This window comes from Synchiropus splendidus, chromosome 18, assembly GCF_027744825.2.
Source record: "Synchiropus splendidus isolate RoL2022-P1 chromosome 18, RoL_Sspl_1.0, whole genome shotgun sequence".
NCBI lineage: Eukaryota > Metazoa > Chordata > Actinopteri > Syngnathiformes > Callionymidae > Synchiropus > Synchiropus splendidus.
This window is the reverse complement of record NC_071351.1, coordinates 13,418,735-13,437,160: the sequence shown is the minus strand read 5'-3', so window position 1 is coordinate 13,437,160 and position 18,426 is coordinate 13,418,735. Positions and strand designations below refer to the sequence as shown.

The 18,426-nt window shown below is 42.5% G+C and overlaps 3 protein-coding genes across 16 annotated transcripts in view; 2 read left to right on the top strand and 1 right to left on the bottom strand.

The window, feature by feature from the left end:
- Positions 1-330: 330 nt before the first annotated feature.
- ptpdc1b (protein tyrosine phosphatase domain containing 1b) lies at positions 331-4,398 on the top strand. 5 transcript variants are annotated; one of them, XM_053850249.1, is made up of 10 exons: positions 331-610; positions 745-817; positions 1,409-1,574; positions 1,637-1,717; positions 1,778-1,896; positions 1,970-2,107; positions 2,431-3,410; positions 3,610-3,792; positions 3,856-3,966; positions 4,101-4,398. In XM_053850249.1, exons 2-10 carry the CDS (start codon positions 808-810, stop codon positions 4,236-4,238), a joined length of 1,926 nt encoding a protein of 641 aa, XP_053706224.1. In that variant the 5' UTR covers positions 331-610; positions 745-807; the 3' UTR covers positions 4,239-4,398. The 5 variants fall into 5 exon arrangements, with proteins under 5 accessions (XP_053706224.1, XP_053706222.1, XP_053706221.1 ...); XM_053850247.1 differs by having other exon boundaries at positions 3,610-3,966; XM_053850246.1 differs by having other exon boundaries at positions 1,409-1,717.
- fbxw12 (F-box and WD repeat domain containing 12) overlaps positions 3,963-18,426 on the bottom strand; it is a 27,155-nt gene continuing 12,691 nt past the window's right edge. For 3 of the 10 annotated variants that reach the window (XM_053850250.1, XM_053850252.1, XM_053850251.1), the window contains exons 6-16: positions 8,017-8,195; positions 7,872-7,968; positions 6,871-6,908; positions 6,353-6,519; positions 6,087-6,211; positions 5,810-6,016; positions 5,580-5,744; positions 5,301-5,511; positions 4,974-5,155; positions 4,674-4,804; positions 3,963-4,599 (exon numbers count right to left, since the gene is read on the bottom strand). In XM_053850250.1, the coding sequence (XP_053706225.1) occupies positions 4,500-4,599; positions 4,674-4,804; positions 4,974-5,155; positions 5,301-5,511; positions 5,580-5,744; positions 5,810-6,016; positions 6,087-6,211; positions 6,353-6,519; positions 6,871-6,908; positions 7,872-7,968; positions 8,017-8,195 (1,602 nt within the window). In that variant the 3' untranslated portion in view covers positions 3,963-4,499. Of the gene's footprint in view, positions 4,600-4,673; positions 4,805-4,973; positions 5,156-5,300; positions 5,512-5,579; positions 5,745-5,809; positions 6,017-6,086; positions 6,212-6,352; positions 6,520-6,870; positions 6,909-6,983; positions 7,149-7,871; positions 7,969-8,016; positions 17,048-18,426 lie in introns of those variants that run through there. The other 7 variants (XM_053850257.1, XM_053850258.1, XM_053850254.1 and 4 more) reach the window with 6 other exon arrangements.
- On the top strand, positions 7,938-16,007 carry LOC128750083 (protein Wnt-7a). The gene is made up of 4 exons (XM_053850261.1): positions 7,938-8,286; positions 8,542-8,768; positions 11,818-12,089; positions 14,494-16,007. The coding sequence occupies exons 1-4, from the start codon at positions 8,216-8,218 to the stop codon at positions 14,974-14,976; spliced, it is 1,053 nt and encodes a 350-aa protein (XP_053706236.1). The 5' UTR covers positions 7,938-8,215; the 3' UTR covers positions 14,977-16,007.

The following is an 18,426-nucleotide window of genomic DNA, read 5'->3' as shown; positions in this document are numbered from 1 at the left end:
CTGTCCATGCCACAGAGCAAATGTTATTTTTCAATAAGAAGCAATCCCCTGTATTCTGCACAGGATAAAGACATAATTCGTATCCAATTACAAAATAATCAAAAGTAAACAGATGATAACTCAGCATATAAAATAGGTAAATATACTTAAATGATTACATATGTATTGAGCAAATCTGCAATGACTCATCTCATAGCAGTGAAGAGTGAGTTGTTGTATGTAGTTCTCTTTTTTTGCTAGGGGGTGGGTGCTCCATTTATACTATGCTGTAATAAGATTAGTTGTCTAATCCATAAGAAGTCAGGAATAGATTGACTCCGTCCCCCACAGATGGAGGATGGGAGGAATCAGCGCAACAGAGAAGTCAGCTACAGCAAGCTCCTTCACCGCTCCTTTTGCTCGATTTGTTATATCCATACTGGACCGAGCAGTTTTGCGTTGAAGGGGAATACCTCTGTCGGCCTGAGATTATCTGAGAAGAATCAGCGAGGCCAAAAGGATTGACTCCCTGCAAATCCGGAGGAGACGTCAGGGCAGCAGAGAGTGATGCCAGATATATTGGTGCATTTGTAACAAGGATGGTTAAAATGTCCTGACTCACTTTCAACAGGTACGATCGTTTTCTTTATTTATTTATCGACTGTTGAATTGTCTGAGTGAAACCTGTAAGCAGAAGGTGGAATGTGGTGAAGAAGCAGCATATAAGGTGCTGCTTTTGCACCACTAAGGAGTTTATGTCTCCAGGGTCTGCAATGACCGAGGATGTCAGCCTAAGTGACCGCGGCAAAAACACCAGGAACATCTCAGATGGACTTCTGTAAGTAAATATAGAGCTCACGTTACAGCCCAAGAATACAGCAATGTTTAAGTAGAGTCAAGACTTAGCCTTTTAGCTAACATTAATCAATAAGGGAAACCAGATCAGGCCTGACAGCAACAGCAGATATGGGTTTCCTCAGGTCTCCTCTCTGTCCAAAGAAAGCAGAAGTCTGGGTTATATATGACTCAAACTTGACAGTGAATAATGTCCCTCATACCTTGTGCACACCACTCTTCGTCATCAGTGACCCTGGCTTGCAATGAAAAAAACAAGAAAATGTTACATTCATTAATACAATCAGTCAACTTCTAACACAATTGAGAGCAAAAACTGGAATTATATTTGCATATTTTGACCAAATTCATTTGCATCTGTGTCCTCAATGAGCAAATTATGTAAGGGCACTACAGGATTCTGCTGACAGCAACGTCAAGGGTAATCACAGCTGATGATCTTAGTCAGAAGAGAGACACAGACAATCCCTGAGTGATCCATGACCCACATAGGGTTGAATAAAATAAATGAATTACTAAATAATATAAAGTAATAATTGAAATCTTCAAATATAAATCTCTTCTTCTTCTACAGTCGGGGCTCCAAGGGCACGGTACACGTTGGTAGGAGAAGCCATCCGCTACATCATCCCCGGACATATGCAGTGCTCACTTGGCTGCGGAGGTCCAACCTGCAAGTACGACAACCCCAGCTACTGGAGAGAGGATCAACAAGCGATCAAAGGCCTCTACTCCTCCTGGTCAGTGATCAAATTCTCCCCCAGATTCAGTCCCGGTGTGAAGGTATCTCTCCATATTCCAGGGTGACTGATCATCTCCTCGCCATGTCCAGACCCTCCACAGAAATAATCCAGAAATATGACATCATTGATCAATTTCGAAGGTAAAACAGTTTTTTGGGGTTCTAAACAAGTCAGACACTTAATTATCATTCCATTGTAAGGTGTGGCATCAAGTCAGTGATCAACCTGCAAATACCCGGTGAGCATGCCAGCTGCGGAAACCCTCTAGAGCCGGAAAGCGGTTTTTCCTACCGACCAGAGGCCTTCATGGAAAACAACAGTCAGTCATTTTAAGTTATAAGATCATCTTTTGGTAAGTTCCGACTTCACTCACGGTGATCACCTCATTCTAGTTTACTTCTACAACTTTGGTTGGAGCGATTACGGTGTGGGGAACCTGGCGTCAGTGCTGGACATGGTAAAGGTCATGGCCTTTGCACTTCAGGAAGGGAAGGTGGCGGTCCACTGTCACGCTGGTCTGGGCAGAACAGGTACTTTAGTAGACTTTGGTTGTGTCAAATATTACCTCCTCCTATTACACCTCTGTCCGACATTGTTCAGAGATGCTCCCTTGCCCAACGTGGTTGCCATGTAAGGCTTTAAACTGACCTGTACGAGACAGAAATAAACCCACTGCTGACCTCCAAGCTCCACCTGAATCTATCTGACCTACTAAGATGCACAGTTTCAATCTATTTATATCTATGTAGATTTGACTTCAAGAGGTTTTGACACCTAAGTTTAACCATCAATATATTATATCAGCGCTTATATAAGTAAGTAAGGTATTTTAAGATCCACCTCTTTCTTGTAGGAGTGTTTTTGGCGTGTTTCCTGGCCTATGCAACCAAGATGACTGCCAACCAGGCGATTCTATACGTCCGTGCAAAGCGTCCTGGTTCCATCCAGACCCGCAGTCAGCTCCGCTGCATCAGAGACTTTGTCCAGTTCCTCTCTCCACTGAGGAGTGTGTTTTCCTGCGCCGCACCTCGGTTTGATCCAGTCACCCTCTCCCAGTACCTCAATCGCCAGAGACACATGCTGCACGGCTGTGAGAGGAAAGAACTTCGCTACATGCCGAAGATCGTCCAGTTGGTGTGCAGGCTGCTGCTGGACATCGTGGAGAATAGACAGGTGATTGAGGAGGACATCCTAGAGGCGCCGGACATTCACGACCTGGAGATGACAAACAGCATCATCGAAAAGTTGGGCCCTGAGATATATACTCCGGGGCCACGCTTACCTGGGAGCCCGATTTTACCCAGGCATTTTCACGAACCACCCATTTTCTACCACCGCAAGAGTCTGAGCTACAGCGAATCCGACCTGAGACGACTCAGCTCGCAACTCAACCTCCTCACTCAACCCCTGAGCTCCCTCTCGCAGGGCAACATCGACAGCAAAGCCCCTCAGCCTTCATCCCGCAGCAACTTGTCTGACATGTCCCACAACTCCACCAGCTCGCTCTGGCAGGTCAAGAATCAGAAGGATGGCTCCATTCTGCTGAAGAAAATGCAACAGAAAGTCATCCAGCGCAGTGAGTCCATGGGGAACAGCAGACTGCCCAACAAATGGAACCTGTTGTCTCGTCTCAAAGACAAGCAAAGGGAGGAGATGGTGGTAAACGGAAACAAAGTGATAGGTAAAGAGGAGGAGCAGTCAGAGGTTCCCTTCATCACGCTGCAGTCAGAGTTGTCTCTTGATGCCAGGAGACTGCTGGTGGCTCAGGCACTGGCTGTGGACCTTTTTCTGGATGGAGAAGAAGATCACAAGAAGAAAGTTTTAGCCTGGCAGGTAATATATCAAAGGTTGTTGATGATCAAAAACAGAGTACCAGGCATTGATCTAAAAAGCAGTTGGCAGGCGTATCATTAGTTCCAAGTGGATTTTAAACATGGTTCTCACATACAAACATCTAAATTACCAAGCTTCAGAACTGTTAACATGAAAGTTGAGAATGTCACCATGCCGGCTGCTTTGTACCTGTTTGCAGGCAGAGCTGAACCAGGGAGGAGCCTGGGAGAGACTCTGCATGGAGCGCGACCCTTTCGTCCTCACCGGCCTGATGTGGTCGTGGTTGGAGCAGCTGAAGGAGCCGGTCCTCGGCCCTCAGGACGCCAAAGCTCTCAATCCCGACAATATGGACGCGCAAAGTGTCCTCCGCACACTTGATCAGGTTGAAGAGAAATGTCACGAAAATGAAATGAATCACAGAGTAACCACGATGTTATGTTCTCAGGGTTCCAGGGAAACCTTAGAGTGTATTTTAGACTGCATGGCCCATATGATGACCATTCCAGAGGAGGTAGAGGCAGCATTTTTAAACCGGACGATCAAAGCTTTTACATGGGTGAGGCCTAAGTTTGTCTTCCAAAATGTATAACCTCAATTCAATAACTCGCATTCAATTCTTATAGTGACAATTCCTGGCACATTAAACAGAATAATATTCAAAATATTGAATGGGTTTCTCTTTTTAAACAGCTGGACAAGAGCTCGGAGGACAGAAGAAAACTTTACGACTCGTTGACTTCAGTCTTCAGATGTGTGCTGGAAAACATGGCCAAGAGTCTGGAAGACAGCAGAGCTGAGCCACTGCCATCACCATTCTCTTTGTCATAGATGAAAACAATCCCTCTGTGCCTTGTTCAACATAAAAAAATAACTAAGACCTGTAGTCTTGTTACAAACCACCATTTCCACTTTATTGTCAATGAAGAACATATGATCAGTACATTTTGTGAATGATGTTGCCTTATACATGATTGAAATAAAGACTGATACCTCTGTTATGCAGGTTTAAAAGCGCCATAAATATATTCATACCTGCACCATATTGCCCACACATCTACAGCTGCACACACATAAGCAGGCCTCTGCTCCTCATGATGTAAATGCATATGCCTTTAAGACATCTTTGCCATTCTTGCCCTCGACCGAAGCCACAATACTGGAGTAGTCACAGGAGACATGTCTGAAGCCTCTGAGGCAGACAGAAAAATAAAAACCAGCAGTCAGAGGAAGGTTATATTTAGAAGCTGGAATAGGATTGGATACCTTGACATGTTGTGAGAACCTCCCAGCAGATGATATTTGCCCTCCAAAGTCAACCCACCATCCTGGTTTCTTCTCCATGTCAGCACTCGTAAGGAGAGATCTTCAGATGCTGTCACCACACGGAAGCTATCCTGGAAATATATAAACATATTGTTTAACATTCAAAACATTATATATTTATAGGTAGCACACCGATTTGATGGCAAATTCTATTTTATGTAAACATATATTTATCTCATATAAATATATCCCAACAATACAAATTGTCAATGACCTAAGCTCATGCAAGGAGCAACTTACCACACATATGGAAGTTATTGGCAGAATGTGATCTTTAAAGCTTGAGAGTAGAACCCCCTTTAGGGAGTAAACCAAAAGCTGTTGTCCGGATGCCAACACAATAGAGTTGCTGTCCTTTGCAGCCAGGTGGATGCCGGAAGAGCTGCCAGATATTGACAGAGGGAAGGACTCCACCTGCTGGACTAAAGTGGAATTTCATTGTCTTTAACTTGGAATGAGGACCACTACTCGAGTACACTCGAATCATTTTTTCAAAACCAACCAGTAGGTTCCACAATTCTTGTCACTTTTTACTGCTAGTGTGAATTATAAGTGGTCAGTTCTCACCCAAAATCTCTTTCTTGTAGCGACTCTTTTTAATGTTGAAATCCAAAACAGATATGGATTTGTTGGTGGACGCCAGCGTGCAGTGAACAATGGCCAGGCGTGCAGGCTGGGTGGGGATGAAGACTGCAGCGTGGCAGCCAATGACTGGCACTGATGCACAAAGGGGATCTTCATCTTCAGTGGGGGAGGTCACACTCTCAGAGTAAATCACCTGTCATCAATCAGATGCATTGTTATGATGCGATTGGTGGAGGATGAGCAAAAAAAAAAAAGACACACCTTGGCACTGAGATCATCACTGTCCTTTGTTCCTGCAACAACCCATTTCTTATCTGGAGAAACAAGCAGCATGTTGACTTTAAAGCTGTCACACACCATCACTTGCGATGTTTTAGTCAGGGCTGGACCAGCTAGAGTCCACACTGATCCCATAGCAGTTCCCACCTAGAAAGAGGGTTTTTACAATAAAAAAACAAAACTGAAACTGGAAAAATGATGGAGATACTCACAGAAAGAAACCAATTGTTGTCAATGTTGTACTGTTGCACAGAACAGTAAGAAGATGCGGTGGAGTAAGAAGAAACCTCCTGGCCTGTCTCTGCCTGCCAGGTTTTTATCAATCCTGAAGAGTCCGCAGTGACAATGACTTGATTGTCTTCGTCACTTATGATGGTTGTGAGGGGGTTTTGCTCAGGACTGGACCACAGCTGCTCCCCCTGTTGGAGAAGACGCAAGAGACTTAAACATAGACTAATTCAAGAATGAGGACTGGAGGTGCCTCCTCACATTTTGGATGTCCCAAGCTCGGATTGTTCCATCACTGGAGGCGCTGCACACAGTCACCCTGGGGTTCCACAGGTCAGGACAGAGTGGAGAATTTCTGTTGATGTAAACTAGTCCCACCACACGCCCTGGTAGAGAAGTAGGACATGAGATATCACCAAGGCGTTAGATATAACTTCCACATGGAGGACGTGTTTACCTCCACAATGTGGAAGCAAAGTAAAAAACACATCCACACAGAGGAACCGATGGCAGCCTCTCGCGCTCACCTGTATGTCCTCTTAGACTTTTGCAGGTGTAATTTCCAGAACGACCTTCACTCATATTCGTTTCCAAGCGTTTGCGCTGTAGGTAGTACTTCTTCCATGAGGGTGCTGTCTGTTTGTCCCCCGACACAGCGAGGTAACAGAAACTCCAGCGTTGCAGGCACATCCTCCTATATCAAATCAGATTTAATGTAAAACAAAACAGCAAACAAGAACGCGACAGATGAGTGCGTAAGCAACCATCTCATTTATGTCTGCATCAATATTGTTGAAAAACAGAGATTCATCATTTAAGTCCTCATAATAATACACTTATTTATTGTAGTCCAATTTTTTATAAGAGAACAGAATTGAAAAACACTTTAATGTTTTATTTTAAGAACTGTAGTTGTGTCAGTTCGAAATGATTTGTTTCATCCGATATTTTCAATCCTCTGTATTAGTCCTTGTTAAATCCCTGTGCAACGCTAATGTCACAATGATGAGCAAATCATAACTATAACACGGGAATTAATTCAAACCTCCATATCCATGGCGTCTCTGCCGCATCGTTCCAGTCCTGAAGGTGAAAAAAACGTAAATAGTTCAAGAAATATAGGAATAAAATCTACTTCCGCATGTTTATCCAGCGTACCTGACAAACCAAAGAGGCGTTGACCAACTCTTCATCGGACAAAAACGTGAAAATATGGATGAGACAATCACGAATTAGAATTTTACACGGAGGTTCCATGTCGACCGCACAAGGCAATAAAATATTTTTAAGGACCAATAAAGTGAACTTGACTATGGCAAGTATAATGGGACAAAAACATTACTTCGCAACTCCTCCCACTTTCGTTATTTGAGACACATTTTCTCAGTCCGGTACCAAACCTATTCTTCCTTTACGATTGAAATTAGCGTTTGCATGTAGCGTTTTTGAAGCAGCCATTTTTTAAATTATTGCCATATGATTTATGAATCAAACAGAGCATCTGCTGGAAAGCGGAGCAGTTAACGCATGCGCACTTTGTAAAACGGAAGACGGCGCAACATAAATAAAGTTCATATACTCGCATGGCCCATAACTTAAGAAGCAACTGCAAACAAGTGCAGTCATTAAAGCTACAAGAGAGGAACAGTTAATGGTTTTAAAACGACAACCACAAGCCATAAAACTATGACCATCATTGTAAGTACAAATATTTATAAACACAAACATATAAAATGTGAAAACATGTCTATGGAACTAACTTGAATTCGTATTACGGTGGGAGCACGGGAAACAGCTGGACTAAACAAAAATCAAATGTGGGAAATTAAATGAAAGGATGCGTTGAATTACTTTGGCCGCTAGATGTCACCATTGTCGCGGGGGAAAAGAGCGAAGTCGACAAGATAACGATGAGAAAGTAAGTTTTCAAAACATGCATGTTTACCACACAAGACAGTGTGTAAGTCATCATGATATGAATGATCGAGTTGAATATGAATAAAATAATTTTGTTGCACTGAAGGCAGAGAGAGTGTGTGAGCAGACCTGGCGGGATTCTTGCTTGGCAGAACCACGGCTCCTGTGAACACGCCCCACATGGATGAGCTCGGTATATAACCAGAACCTGCAGGCAGCAGAGCAACTGTGAGGGGAAAAAAAGTCCGATAAAGTCGCTTGCTAAGAAACTCACCTGTGACACCTTCGCAATGACAAGAGGGCCCGGCGACAGGGGCCCACGTAGACACCACAGGACGTTTGGCTTGTAATCCATCCACTGCAGAGTGATGGTTCTGGGCGTTCGTGTGGATTTACCTGAGCTGCTGTGACCGATCGGAGAGCCAGTTCCTCATCAGCGATCGTTGCATGAACCTGAGAAAGAAGAGGCCGCGATGAGTCGGAGAACGCGACGCTGGATTTTAAGAGTTTTACTATGTCTGGGGATCGTCTATCTGAAAATCGGGTGAGATACGCTTGTGCTCTGAAAGCAGCGAATTAGTTGCGCCAACTTTTTTTTTCCTCAAGTAGCGCCACCTCTTTGGATTAAATACAAAATAATAATTTAGCCAGTTTATTTTCTCCCTAACAATGAAATTAACGAGGAATATAACAAGTGGAAATGTCGAATCGAGGTTGAGATTATCATGACTATACATTATTAATTATTCGTTTCTAAAAAATATCATTTTTAAAGTCACTTCCATTCTTGTATCCGCAGTGGCTTCTCCTCGGTGGTGGCCCTGGGTGCGAGTATAATCTGTAACAAGATCCCTGGATTGGCTCCTAGACAGCGGATAATCTGCCAGAGTCGCCCCGATGCCATTATCGTCATCGGAGAAGGAGCGCAAATGGGCATCAACGAGTGTCAGTTCCAGTTTAAAAACGGCCGCTGGAACTGCTCTGCGCTGGGAGAGAGGACAGTCTTCGGAAAAGAGTTGAAAGTGGGTATGTTGCTCTCTGACTATCCATCATCGCTAACACTTAATGTTCAGCATCTTTTCATTGTAGTTTCAGATCTCAAGTTGTTTTGTACCGTATATGTCTAAAAATGTAAACGGATTCTGATGATCGTCAACACAATGAAACATTTATTTAACATTTATATATTCAATTACTAACTTTGTGATCAAAGAATCGTAAATATTTTTCCAAGTTTATGTATTTTATATCTGTTTAAATTCCACTTTCTGTTTACTTGAAAACAAAAAACAACTTCTCATCGTTCTTCATTCATGAACAACGCAAATGAATCAATGAAATGAACCTTTCCTATTCCTGTAAATAATAACAACAGAACATTTTAATGACAGTAATTTCTTCAGAACCCGATCTCCGAACTCCTCTCTGCACGTTCATTCATGCATTTTAATGAAATTTGAAACTGCTACAGTAAGATATCATTTTAAACTGCCAATACTTTACAGAAATATTTGCAACACAAAATATGCAAGTCATTTAAGTCATTTTTCTTTCAATTTTCATTGTTAAAGACTCAAAAACGTGCTTATTCTTGCTTGTTCTGAGACAAGTTTAAATATTCCAAGCAGAGAAAAACAGTGCCCTTGAAAACGAAAGCACAACGCTAACATTTACAAGGTAAATAAACCCTAAATATAATGACATAACTGCAAATAGAGACTTAAAAATCAAACAAATATTATCACACTTAGAATGAATCACGTGATGAAGACAGTATGACCTCATGAACAAAAGCCCCCCCAAGAGTTAACCGAGCATCTCATGAGTCCAGTGTGGCTCTCATGAGTTTTGCTGGAGACTCATTGAGAGTGTTTCCGAGCGCCATCTGAAGCCGGTGGTTGAACAAAGCTTCGTGAATGTTGGCACCCTCTCCTTTCAGGCCAGCAGGCTCTCAGGAGACACATTTTCACTGCTCTTTATTCTGCATGGTGATGTGTGCTGTGGCTCCCACTGTAAGGATGTGGAGCTTACCACGGGTATAAGTTACAGCGCAGGAAGAGCCGGGAGCCAAATTCAAACGGTTAAATTAGGATTATGAATAAGTTGCTCCTGTGTTCACACTCATCTTGGCATCCAAACCCACTGGATAGCCAAATAAATTGTTACTCATTTGTTGTCTTAGTAAGGTGAAGAGTTTGATTCATTATTGAAAAAAAATATTCACACTGAAAAAGAAAGTCTTTTTCTCTTTGAGTTTTTAATGCATTTTTAATAAATACTTATCACAGCAGACTCTCTTTCAAAGAATAATGCGTCATTCATTCAAGGGGTTTTCTAAAGGGACGTACTCATCAGCTTGGTCGCAAAGTTGGGATTGACAACAACCTCCCAACTTTAGTCACAGACGAGATCAAACTTTGTGTTGTGACTTCCTAAGGATGTTAATAAACCTGAAAATAACCCTGGTCCTGAATAAAAATGGATCATACAGGCCAAATTGGAGCACTTAATGTTCTTGAAATGTTCATTTCACTGTGTGAACCAAGACATGAAAAGCAACATCTCAATCTCCAACAACTCTTTTGCAGAACCAGGTCAAATATAAATGGCACATTTATCATTATTACTTACGTGTTATTGCTCTCCTATTGCATCAGTCAACAGAATTGGATAGTGAAAAGCGAGGTGAAAACAGCTTGAGCCATTGAGCCCCAACAAAACCTCTTCGATAGCCTTGAACACAATGGTCAGGAGCTTGGACCAGCTGTGTGAGGCCGTCCTCACAGAAAGGATAATCTCTTCATGCTGTCAAAATGAAAACTCTGGTGTTTGACAACCTGTTCCTTTGGGTGAACGAGTGGCTCTCGCACATCAAGGGGCCGGGTTTTGTGTCCTGGAGTGGGCTCTGTGGAGCCGACAGCCGTACCGAATAGATTGGTTTCACTGATCAGATTAGCGGAGAAGCCAACTGGGGGTAAATGAGAGCTATTGTTGATGAGTGGTGGGGAATCCTAACTAAAACAGCGTTAAAAGGTATATTTTAAGGTCCAGGGTTGAGCTTCATCAATGGAGGTTCACTCTGGTGACAAGACAACGATACTGTTTTGTTGCTTTTATGGTACTTTTTTCACTCATTTTAACTGCACTCAAATTGTCTATTCACTTCTGAACCACATACTGACTTTAAACCTCACACCTTTAACTTCAGTATTTAATGCAAGAATGAAAAAAAAAACAGCGCAGTGAACATCAATTTCATTCAACTTTTTTGTTAATAGGAGCGTCAATATTATCTTGCACACAGATTTTCGTTGAACATGTGGACATAATGTGCTGAAGAAAAATTAACTGGCTGACTGTTCTGGCACGCCTTCTTTTTTGGCTGAAGGCCCATCAGCTCTGTGAAAATGTCAACATAATTTACGCCTCAATATGAGCGCTGAGATTCAAGATGTTTATCGAAGATGTGCCAACACTGACATCTGGGTGGCAGCAAGGCAGCAAGATTCCATAAGAGAGACAGAGTGAAGAATCTAATGTTGATGTGTCGTGAAATCAGGATATTGGCATGAGCTACATTTTAAAACATGTTATGCAAATTTGCTATGGGAAATGTATTTTATAATGAGACCTGTTAGTGGCCTTCGTGACTCGCGGCTTTCTTCGCCATGTGCCATTAAAGCCGCAGCTCAGACTGTGTCCCGGGTCTGATTAATCTTTAGTTAATTGTCAATATTTCCGTGTGTGTAAATGATTTGTGAGCTGGAGTCGGTGGAGATAACGTCAGGATGAAGATTCTGATGTCAGTGCCTTATAAGTTTACACCTGTCAGAAGTGGATCAATAGCTTTCCCTCTTGACAACCCTCTTATTCATGCGGCTCTGTTTACCAAACCACCTGGCTGCCATTTTGGTTCACGGGCGGGACAGTAACCGGGTCATGTTTCAAAACACTCATGACTGACGTGTCAGTAAGAGGATGATGGTTAATAGATAAGCCCTGCCATGTAGGTGATACTGTTCATTGAAAAACATCCATGCGATATTACAGTTCACTCTTTTCTGTGCCCCTGCAGGAAGTAAAGAGGCGGCGTTCACGTACGCCATCATCGCCGCAGGGGTGGCCCACGCCATCACAGCCGCTTGCACTCAGGGAAACCTGAGCGATTGCAGCTGTGACAAGGAGAAGCAGGGATTCTACAGTAAAGGCCAAGGATGGAAGTGGGGTGGATGCTCTGCAGATATCAGCTACGGCCTTGGCTTCTCCAAAGTATTTATCGATGCTCGGGAGGTCAAGCAGAACGCAAGGACGCTCATGAACCTCCACAATAATGAAGTGGGACGAAAGGTAAAACACTTTCTTTTATATAGCTTCAGTCAATATCTTCTCAAGTTCTCCAGTAAGGTATAAAATATTATACCAAACTGAAGGCCAAATCCAGTCACAGCCATGATATTGCATGGCCCATCATCCGCAAGTTCTGATCAATACAAAGAGTTTATTGATCACAGTAGACTATTTAGATGATTCGATATTTACATTATGTAAATGTAACAGGAGACTTGGTCACACTTGCTTCCTGAAAAGAACCACTTGACTGTCAATCCGCATGTGCACAAAGAGACGGGTCACTTGGGCGGAGACAAAGAAGGAGCTAGCAAATAGAACCTGAGCTCTCCACTGCTGGTTCTGAATCGGTACACTGAGTAGATCACTGGACGCCTCCCTTTTCCAAATTATTGGTTCAGTAATCAAACATGTAGTTGAGCTGCTGTCAGCTAATCCCGGGACACAACACCTGTGCCAGGATGTAAAATGGGCGAACCCTGCCAAGGATCGACGCGGTGCAGCCAAGCGTGAACAAGCAGGCAAATAATAGGGCTGCTTTTAGTGAAAGAATCTTTCTAAGTGCTAAGGTTTGATTACAACCTAGATCAGCCAGAAAACAGATTGACACTGTACCAAAAGACATTAGAGCAGCCCTGCTACAACCAGTATCAAAATAAACCTGGAATTTCTTGGCCCACGTCTGGAGACAATAGGCATTTGTTTGCTTTGCGGTTGAAGAGAAACTGTTGTGATTTGAATTGAGAAGTGAAGTGGGAGTGGAGCAATTTGTCTTGACTCAGGTTTAAATAGACCAAAGAAATATCTTCGTTCGCATCCCACTTGTGACACCACTTGTCACAGAGACACCAGTTAGCTGCTCATGACGTTTTACACGTTTCAATCCCCAGCCACAAACTGACTACACTGAAAGAGGAGCTTCACATAACAGGTATTCCAAAAAAAAGACTGCTTTTTGGGCTCTTCCTCTCAACTAGAAAATACATATTTATCATAGAACAGTACATATGGTTTATATTTGCATACTTCCAATACATCCAGGTGCAACAAGACCAGTGGGTCTGAGTTCTGTTTCTGTTCGGGATACATGAACCGAGCACGGCGACCAACAGACTCCAGTGGGTCTACAGGTCAAACACTGAGTGCAATAGTGTGCCAAGTGAGGTTCAACTCGGCAAACAAAGGAGCAGCAGCTTTTGCTCAAGTTAGCTGTTATCCACTCTCTCACTCTCTGTGTCCTCTTGCCAAAAAAGCCTGATTCACACAACCCACACGTCCATCCCTTCTCCGGCTGAAAGACCCCACGTACAATAGAGTTCCAAGATCATTTTTCTGAATGCGATTTAAGATCATCAATTGAATTGGCTTATCTGGACAGCTAAATTGTCAACCAGGAAATCACGATACTCGCACTTGATTTCTTCTCTATTGCCCAAATGGGCAGTCTGTTTTGATGGCCTCCCCTCTTCCTTATTTATGCTAATCAAAAGCGCTGACACTGAGCCGGAGCGCGATTCACATCGGCCGAGTCCAAGACGTCCAGACAAAGGCTGTCACAAACGTTGGTCACAGAGCAACTGATGGATTAGAGCGAGCGAACCAAAGGTTTCATCAAGCTGTGTAGTCGCGTGAAAGAAGTTTTCTTAAATCGCACATATTTATCCAGGTTTTATTGGTGCCGTCTGCTTGCCAAAGGGCATAAATAACATGTGTCTGGCTCCGGGAGAATGCTTCTTGTGAGTGTTTTACAAAAAGGAAACTGTGTTTGACCTTGTAGGTAAATGAAAATTCCAGGCTCAGTCAATGGCACTTCTCATTGTCATCGGTTTAGGGTTTAGCATTAATCCCAGTCACTCTGCACCTTGTACAGTCGCTCTTGACATTTGTGTGTTGTGTGTGGTAGCTACACACACAGAGCCTGAAATCTGATACATAATTTGGCTTCTGTGTGGACGGTATCACACAGCATTGTGAAGGCGCTGCTTTTAATCTTCAACAACTAGCTACGGTTTGATTAAAGGCTGCATTGTTGTGATTTTAAAGTCAACTGTGAGATTTGAAATGGCACAATCTTGTTTTTTGAAAGGCGTCGATCATTGTGCTTAGAGTGTTTCTTCTGGAGCACACTACCAACACACTTCTGAAGAAATAAGCCAGAGATTGTGTTGAATATGTGAAGCATTAAACACAATGCTAGCTATTGTGTTAGCGCAGTACTATACAATGCTAATAGTATAAGCAGCCGTTTGATACTTATGCTAGTAAATAATAAGAATAAACATTCAGCATTGTTTTTAATCTTTTGCTTGTCATTTATGTCGAGGCGAAAGTCTCTCTGTCATCAGTGGAGCGTGTTTGCTTTCACTGGCTGCTATTACGTGACTGAAGTTGTTTTTGTCTGTAGGTGCTGGAGAAGAACATGCGGCTGGAATGCAAGTGTCATGGCGTCTCCGGTTCCTGCACCACCAAAACCTGCTGGACTACACTTCCCAAGTTCCGCGAGCTGGGCTACATTCTCAAGGAGAAATATGCCCACGCTGTGCATGTGGAGCCAGTCAAAGCCAGCCGCAACAAGCGTCCTAAATTCCTCAAGATCAAGAAGCCTTACTCATACCGAAAGCCCATGGATACAGACCTGGTATACATAGACAAGTCGCCCAACTACTGCGAGGCGGACCCCTTGACGGGGAGCCTGGGCACGCAGGGTCGGGTGTGTAACAAGTCCATGATACAGCACACGAGCGGCTGTGACTTGATGTGCTGCGGTCGAGGATACAACACACATCAGTACTCCAGAGTGTGGCAGTGCAACTGCAAGTTTCTTTGGTGCTGTTACGTCAAGTGCAACACGTGCAGCGAGAGGACAGAGGTGTACACCTGCAAATGAGATTATTTATTCGTGTATGGGAGAGGATGTATTATTTTTAATGGACCACCTGGAACGAATGAGGATCTCCTCTAAAGTGTACACAGAGAGCTCAAGAATATTGAATCTTTTTGCACAAAAACCTCTTCAACTTGTCAGGGTGCTGCAACAAAACACTGGAAAAGAAAAGCATCCTTACACGCAGGACTGGGGTACCACAGGGCAAAAAAGTGTGTCCCAACTTTAAGCTATATGAACTACTTCCTGTGCTTATGGTTTGGAACACAGGTGAATGCTCTCATGTCCTGTGCAGCCGTTTTGGAATATTTAACATATTTAGACAACGGAAATAATTAATATTAATTTATTTTATAAAACAAACTACTGATTTTGTCTGTTATAATTCCAAAATAAAAAGGGATTTTTTTTTTTTTTTTTTTGTAATCGAGTCGTGAACACTGTTAACACACTAGACTGCCTGAACTAATGTGCTATGTTGTATAACGATTTTGTAGCTACTTGCATTGACCTCTGACTTGTTCATGAGTTAGTCTTCTCTCTGTTGCTGCTAGTCTAGAGATTTCCATTCGTCGAGGTCGAAGACTGAACGCTCTGCTGAGCGTCTTCAATGGCATTGCCGACATCAAGCTGATTCAGCTCCACTGGTCTAATTCACTGATAAAAACCATGGGCACATTTTTTCCCCATTTTTGGTAAATAACGGTTTATAGAGTATATTTTGTGAAAACTTATTTTTATATGAATGTCTTATTTATATCTTGTGGATATTCAACCGAGGACCCTGAGACTTGTTTATACCATGTGTTGACCCTGCTGTCGCTGCCGTAGCTGTAAAGGATGTTTTCCAGAGTTGCATTTGTGTTTACTGTGTTTAATGATACTACTGATGGAATACAGAGCAGAATTACACTAAGAATGACTATTTGTTGTGTTCATATAAAAAAAAAAAGATCATCCTGTGAGGGGAAATACAAAGAAGAAAACATTGAGCGCGTGAAAAATTAGATACACAAATATATTTAATTTATTACATGTATGAACGTAATAGCTATGTCATTACGACATAACACATGAGTCAATGTGAGCTGCTCCTTAAATTTTACTGGGGTGGAGTCAATGCAGTTTTGGGACCTGGGCCAACATAAATGATACAGATTAAACCTCATGATTAATCAGGAGGAAGTGGGTTCGGATTCGAGTGCCATTTAATGCAAGCGTTTTATCTTCTATCTGCTTTCCTCTTCGATCATTTCATTTGTGTCAGATGTTTTGAACTCATTTTAGGTTGTTATAAGGCCACTATTTCCTGCAAACCAAGGCATCCACAGTGTCATTTAATTTGTAGTGGCAAGTGCAATTCTCGACCAACAAATTTTTGCCTTCAACAGCGTAATACAGATGGATTAAATGTTCACACATAAATCACATTTATAGTCCTTTTAATAGTAATTAATTGACACCCAAAGTTGTTACTTTCATTTTCAAATGAACATAAAACTTAATAATGGAAGCCCTTTTGTGATTCGTGTCATCATCCGACGACTTGGGAAGTCATATCGTAAAGGATAAACACGGCCAAATATACGGCGACTTTAGAAGCCGCGACAATAAGTACAATGTGAGCAATAACAAGCCACAGGAAGAGAGACGTCCTTTGAGCGGGGAAAGTTATTCAAGCTTAATTGGGGGCCCGTTTCTCCGACTGGGAAGTGGTTGAATGTGTCAGAGAGAGAAAAGTGTTTGCGGTCTAATAGCAGGGTACCAGCGTAATTGATGAGGCCGGTTGGGCCGACAGTCACAGTGATGACTTGCTCAGTCGGGGGAGTGGGAGCTGTCAGGTGATAGATGACTCGCACATCTGCTTCATTCACTCCTCGGCCACTTGTTGCTACAACAACCTCGACGCTGCGGAGAAAATGCAGGGCAGTCTCCAAGAGAGGCAGACCGAGGTGTCGGGGAAATGTTAACGATGCTGAAGGCCCACAGTCGTTACAGATTCCACTCTCATCGGCATGGAAGTGGAGTGAGGAGATGGGCCCGAGGTGCTGATGGAAAACTTGCTCCCAGTAATCTACGGGGAAAAAACGGCCTGTAAAGATTTCACCTGTTCCGTACTTCACACTTCCAGTACATTTTTGTGGGTCAGAGCGTCTCTCAAAACTGCAGACAAGGATTAGGGTCAGTGAAGAAGAAAAAAAAAAAGTCAGAATTCTGACTTTAATCTCAGAATTCTGATTTTAAAGTTCTGGCTTTCATGTCAGAATTCTGACATTAAAGTGAGAATTTTCAGAATTCTGACTTTTTTCTCAGAATTCTGACTTTAAAGTGAGAATTCTGACTTTTTTTTCTCAGAATTCTGATTTTAAAGGGAGAATCTCAGAATTCTGACTTTGAAGTGAGAATTCTGAATTTAATCTCAGAATTCTCACTTTGTGACGTTGAGCAATGAATTGTGGTGGGAATCGTCAGACAGCTGTTCAAAGTCAGAAATCTGTTCAAAGTCAGAAATCTGAGAAAAAAGTCTGAATTCTCACTTTAAAGTTAAAGTCGGAATTCTGAGAAAAAAGTCAGAATTCTCACTTTAAAGTCAGAATTCTGAGAAAAAAGTCAGAATTCTCACTTTAAAGTCAGAATTCTGAGAAAAAAAGTCAGAATTCTCACTTTAAAGTCAGAAATGTAAGAAGAAAAGTCAGAATTCTCACTTTAAAGTCAGAAATGTAAGAAAAAAAGTCAGAATTCTCACTTTAAAGTCAGAATTCTGAGATTAAAGTCTCACTTTAAAGTCACAGAATTATTGTTTTTTTTTTCTTCACTGGCCTAATCCTCTTCCGTACAAAACTGAAGTTGCAATAAAAAGTATATTTTTGATAAGTTCCACCCAGACAGCCTAAATACTGACATCAGAGATTCATATTAGTTCTTCATAAGTCAGAAGTGCACCTGTGTTTTTAAACCGCAGTGGTTCTGCTTGGCGCCAGAACGCAAACGTGGTAAATGTGTCTATTGTTTCCAGTCAGGCGTAAAACACTGTCCACTTCATCCTGATTGATTCAGGAGCACAAACAACCATTTTCTCCGTCATCCCAGCTTAAGTCGGACAACCTGTCGGATCACGGGCTTGGCGATTATACTCTTAGCTTTGTTGCTCCATAAACAGTAGCCGACCCACGCCAAAATGTTCAGGGGTGTAATATACATGTGAAGTGGGGCTGCACTTGGCTTTGGAGTTGTGTAGCTGGTAGTTAGCTGTTCGAGCTTGACCGGCTACATGAGCACAGTGTAGCCAGCTGCGTGTTTCTAAGCCAGCAACATGTCCTTCAAGAAACAGTGAAACAATCCCCGAGATCATCAAGTTGCTTTGAGCCGGAATTGAAGTCAGGCGGCGATACTCACAGACATAGGAAGCGTTTACCTTGAGCATCTTGTGCTTCAAACTGACAACGTGAAACA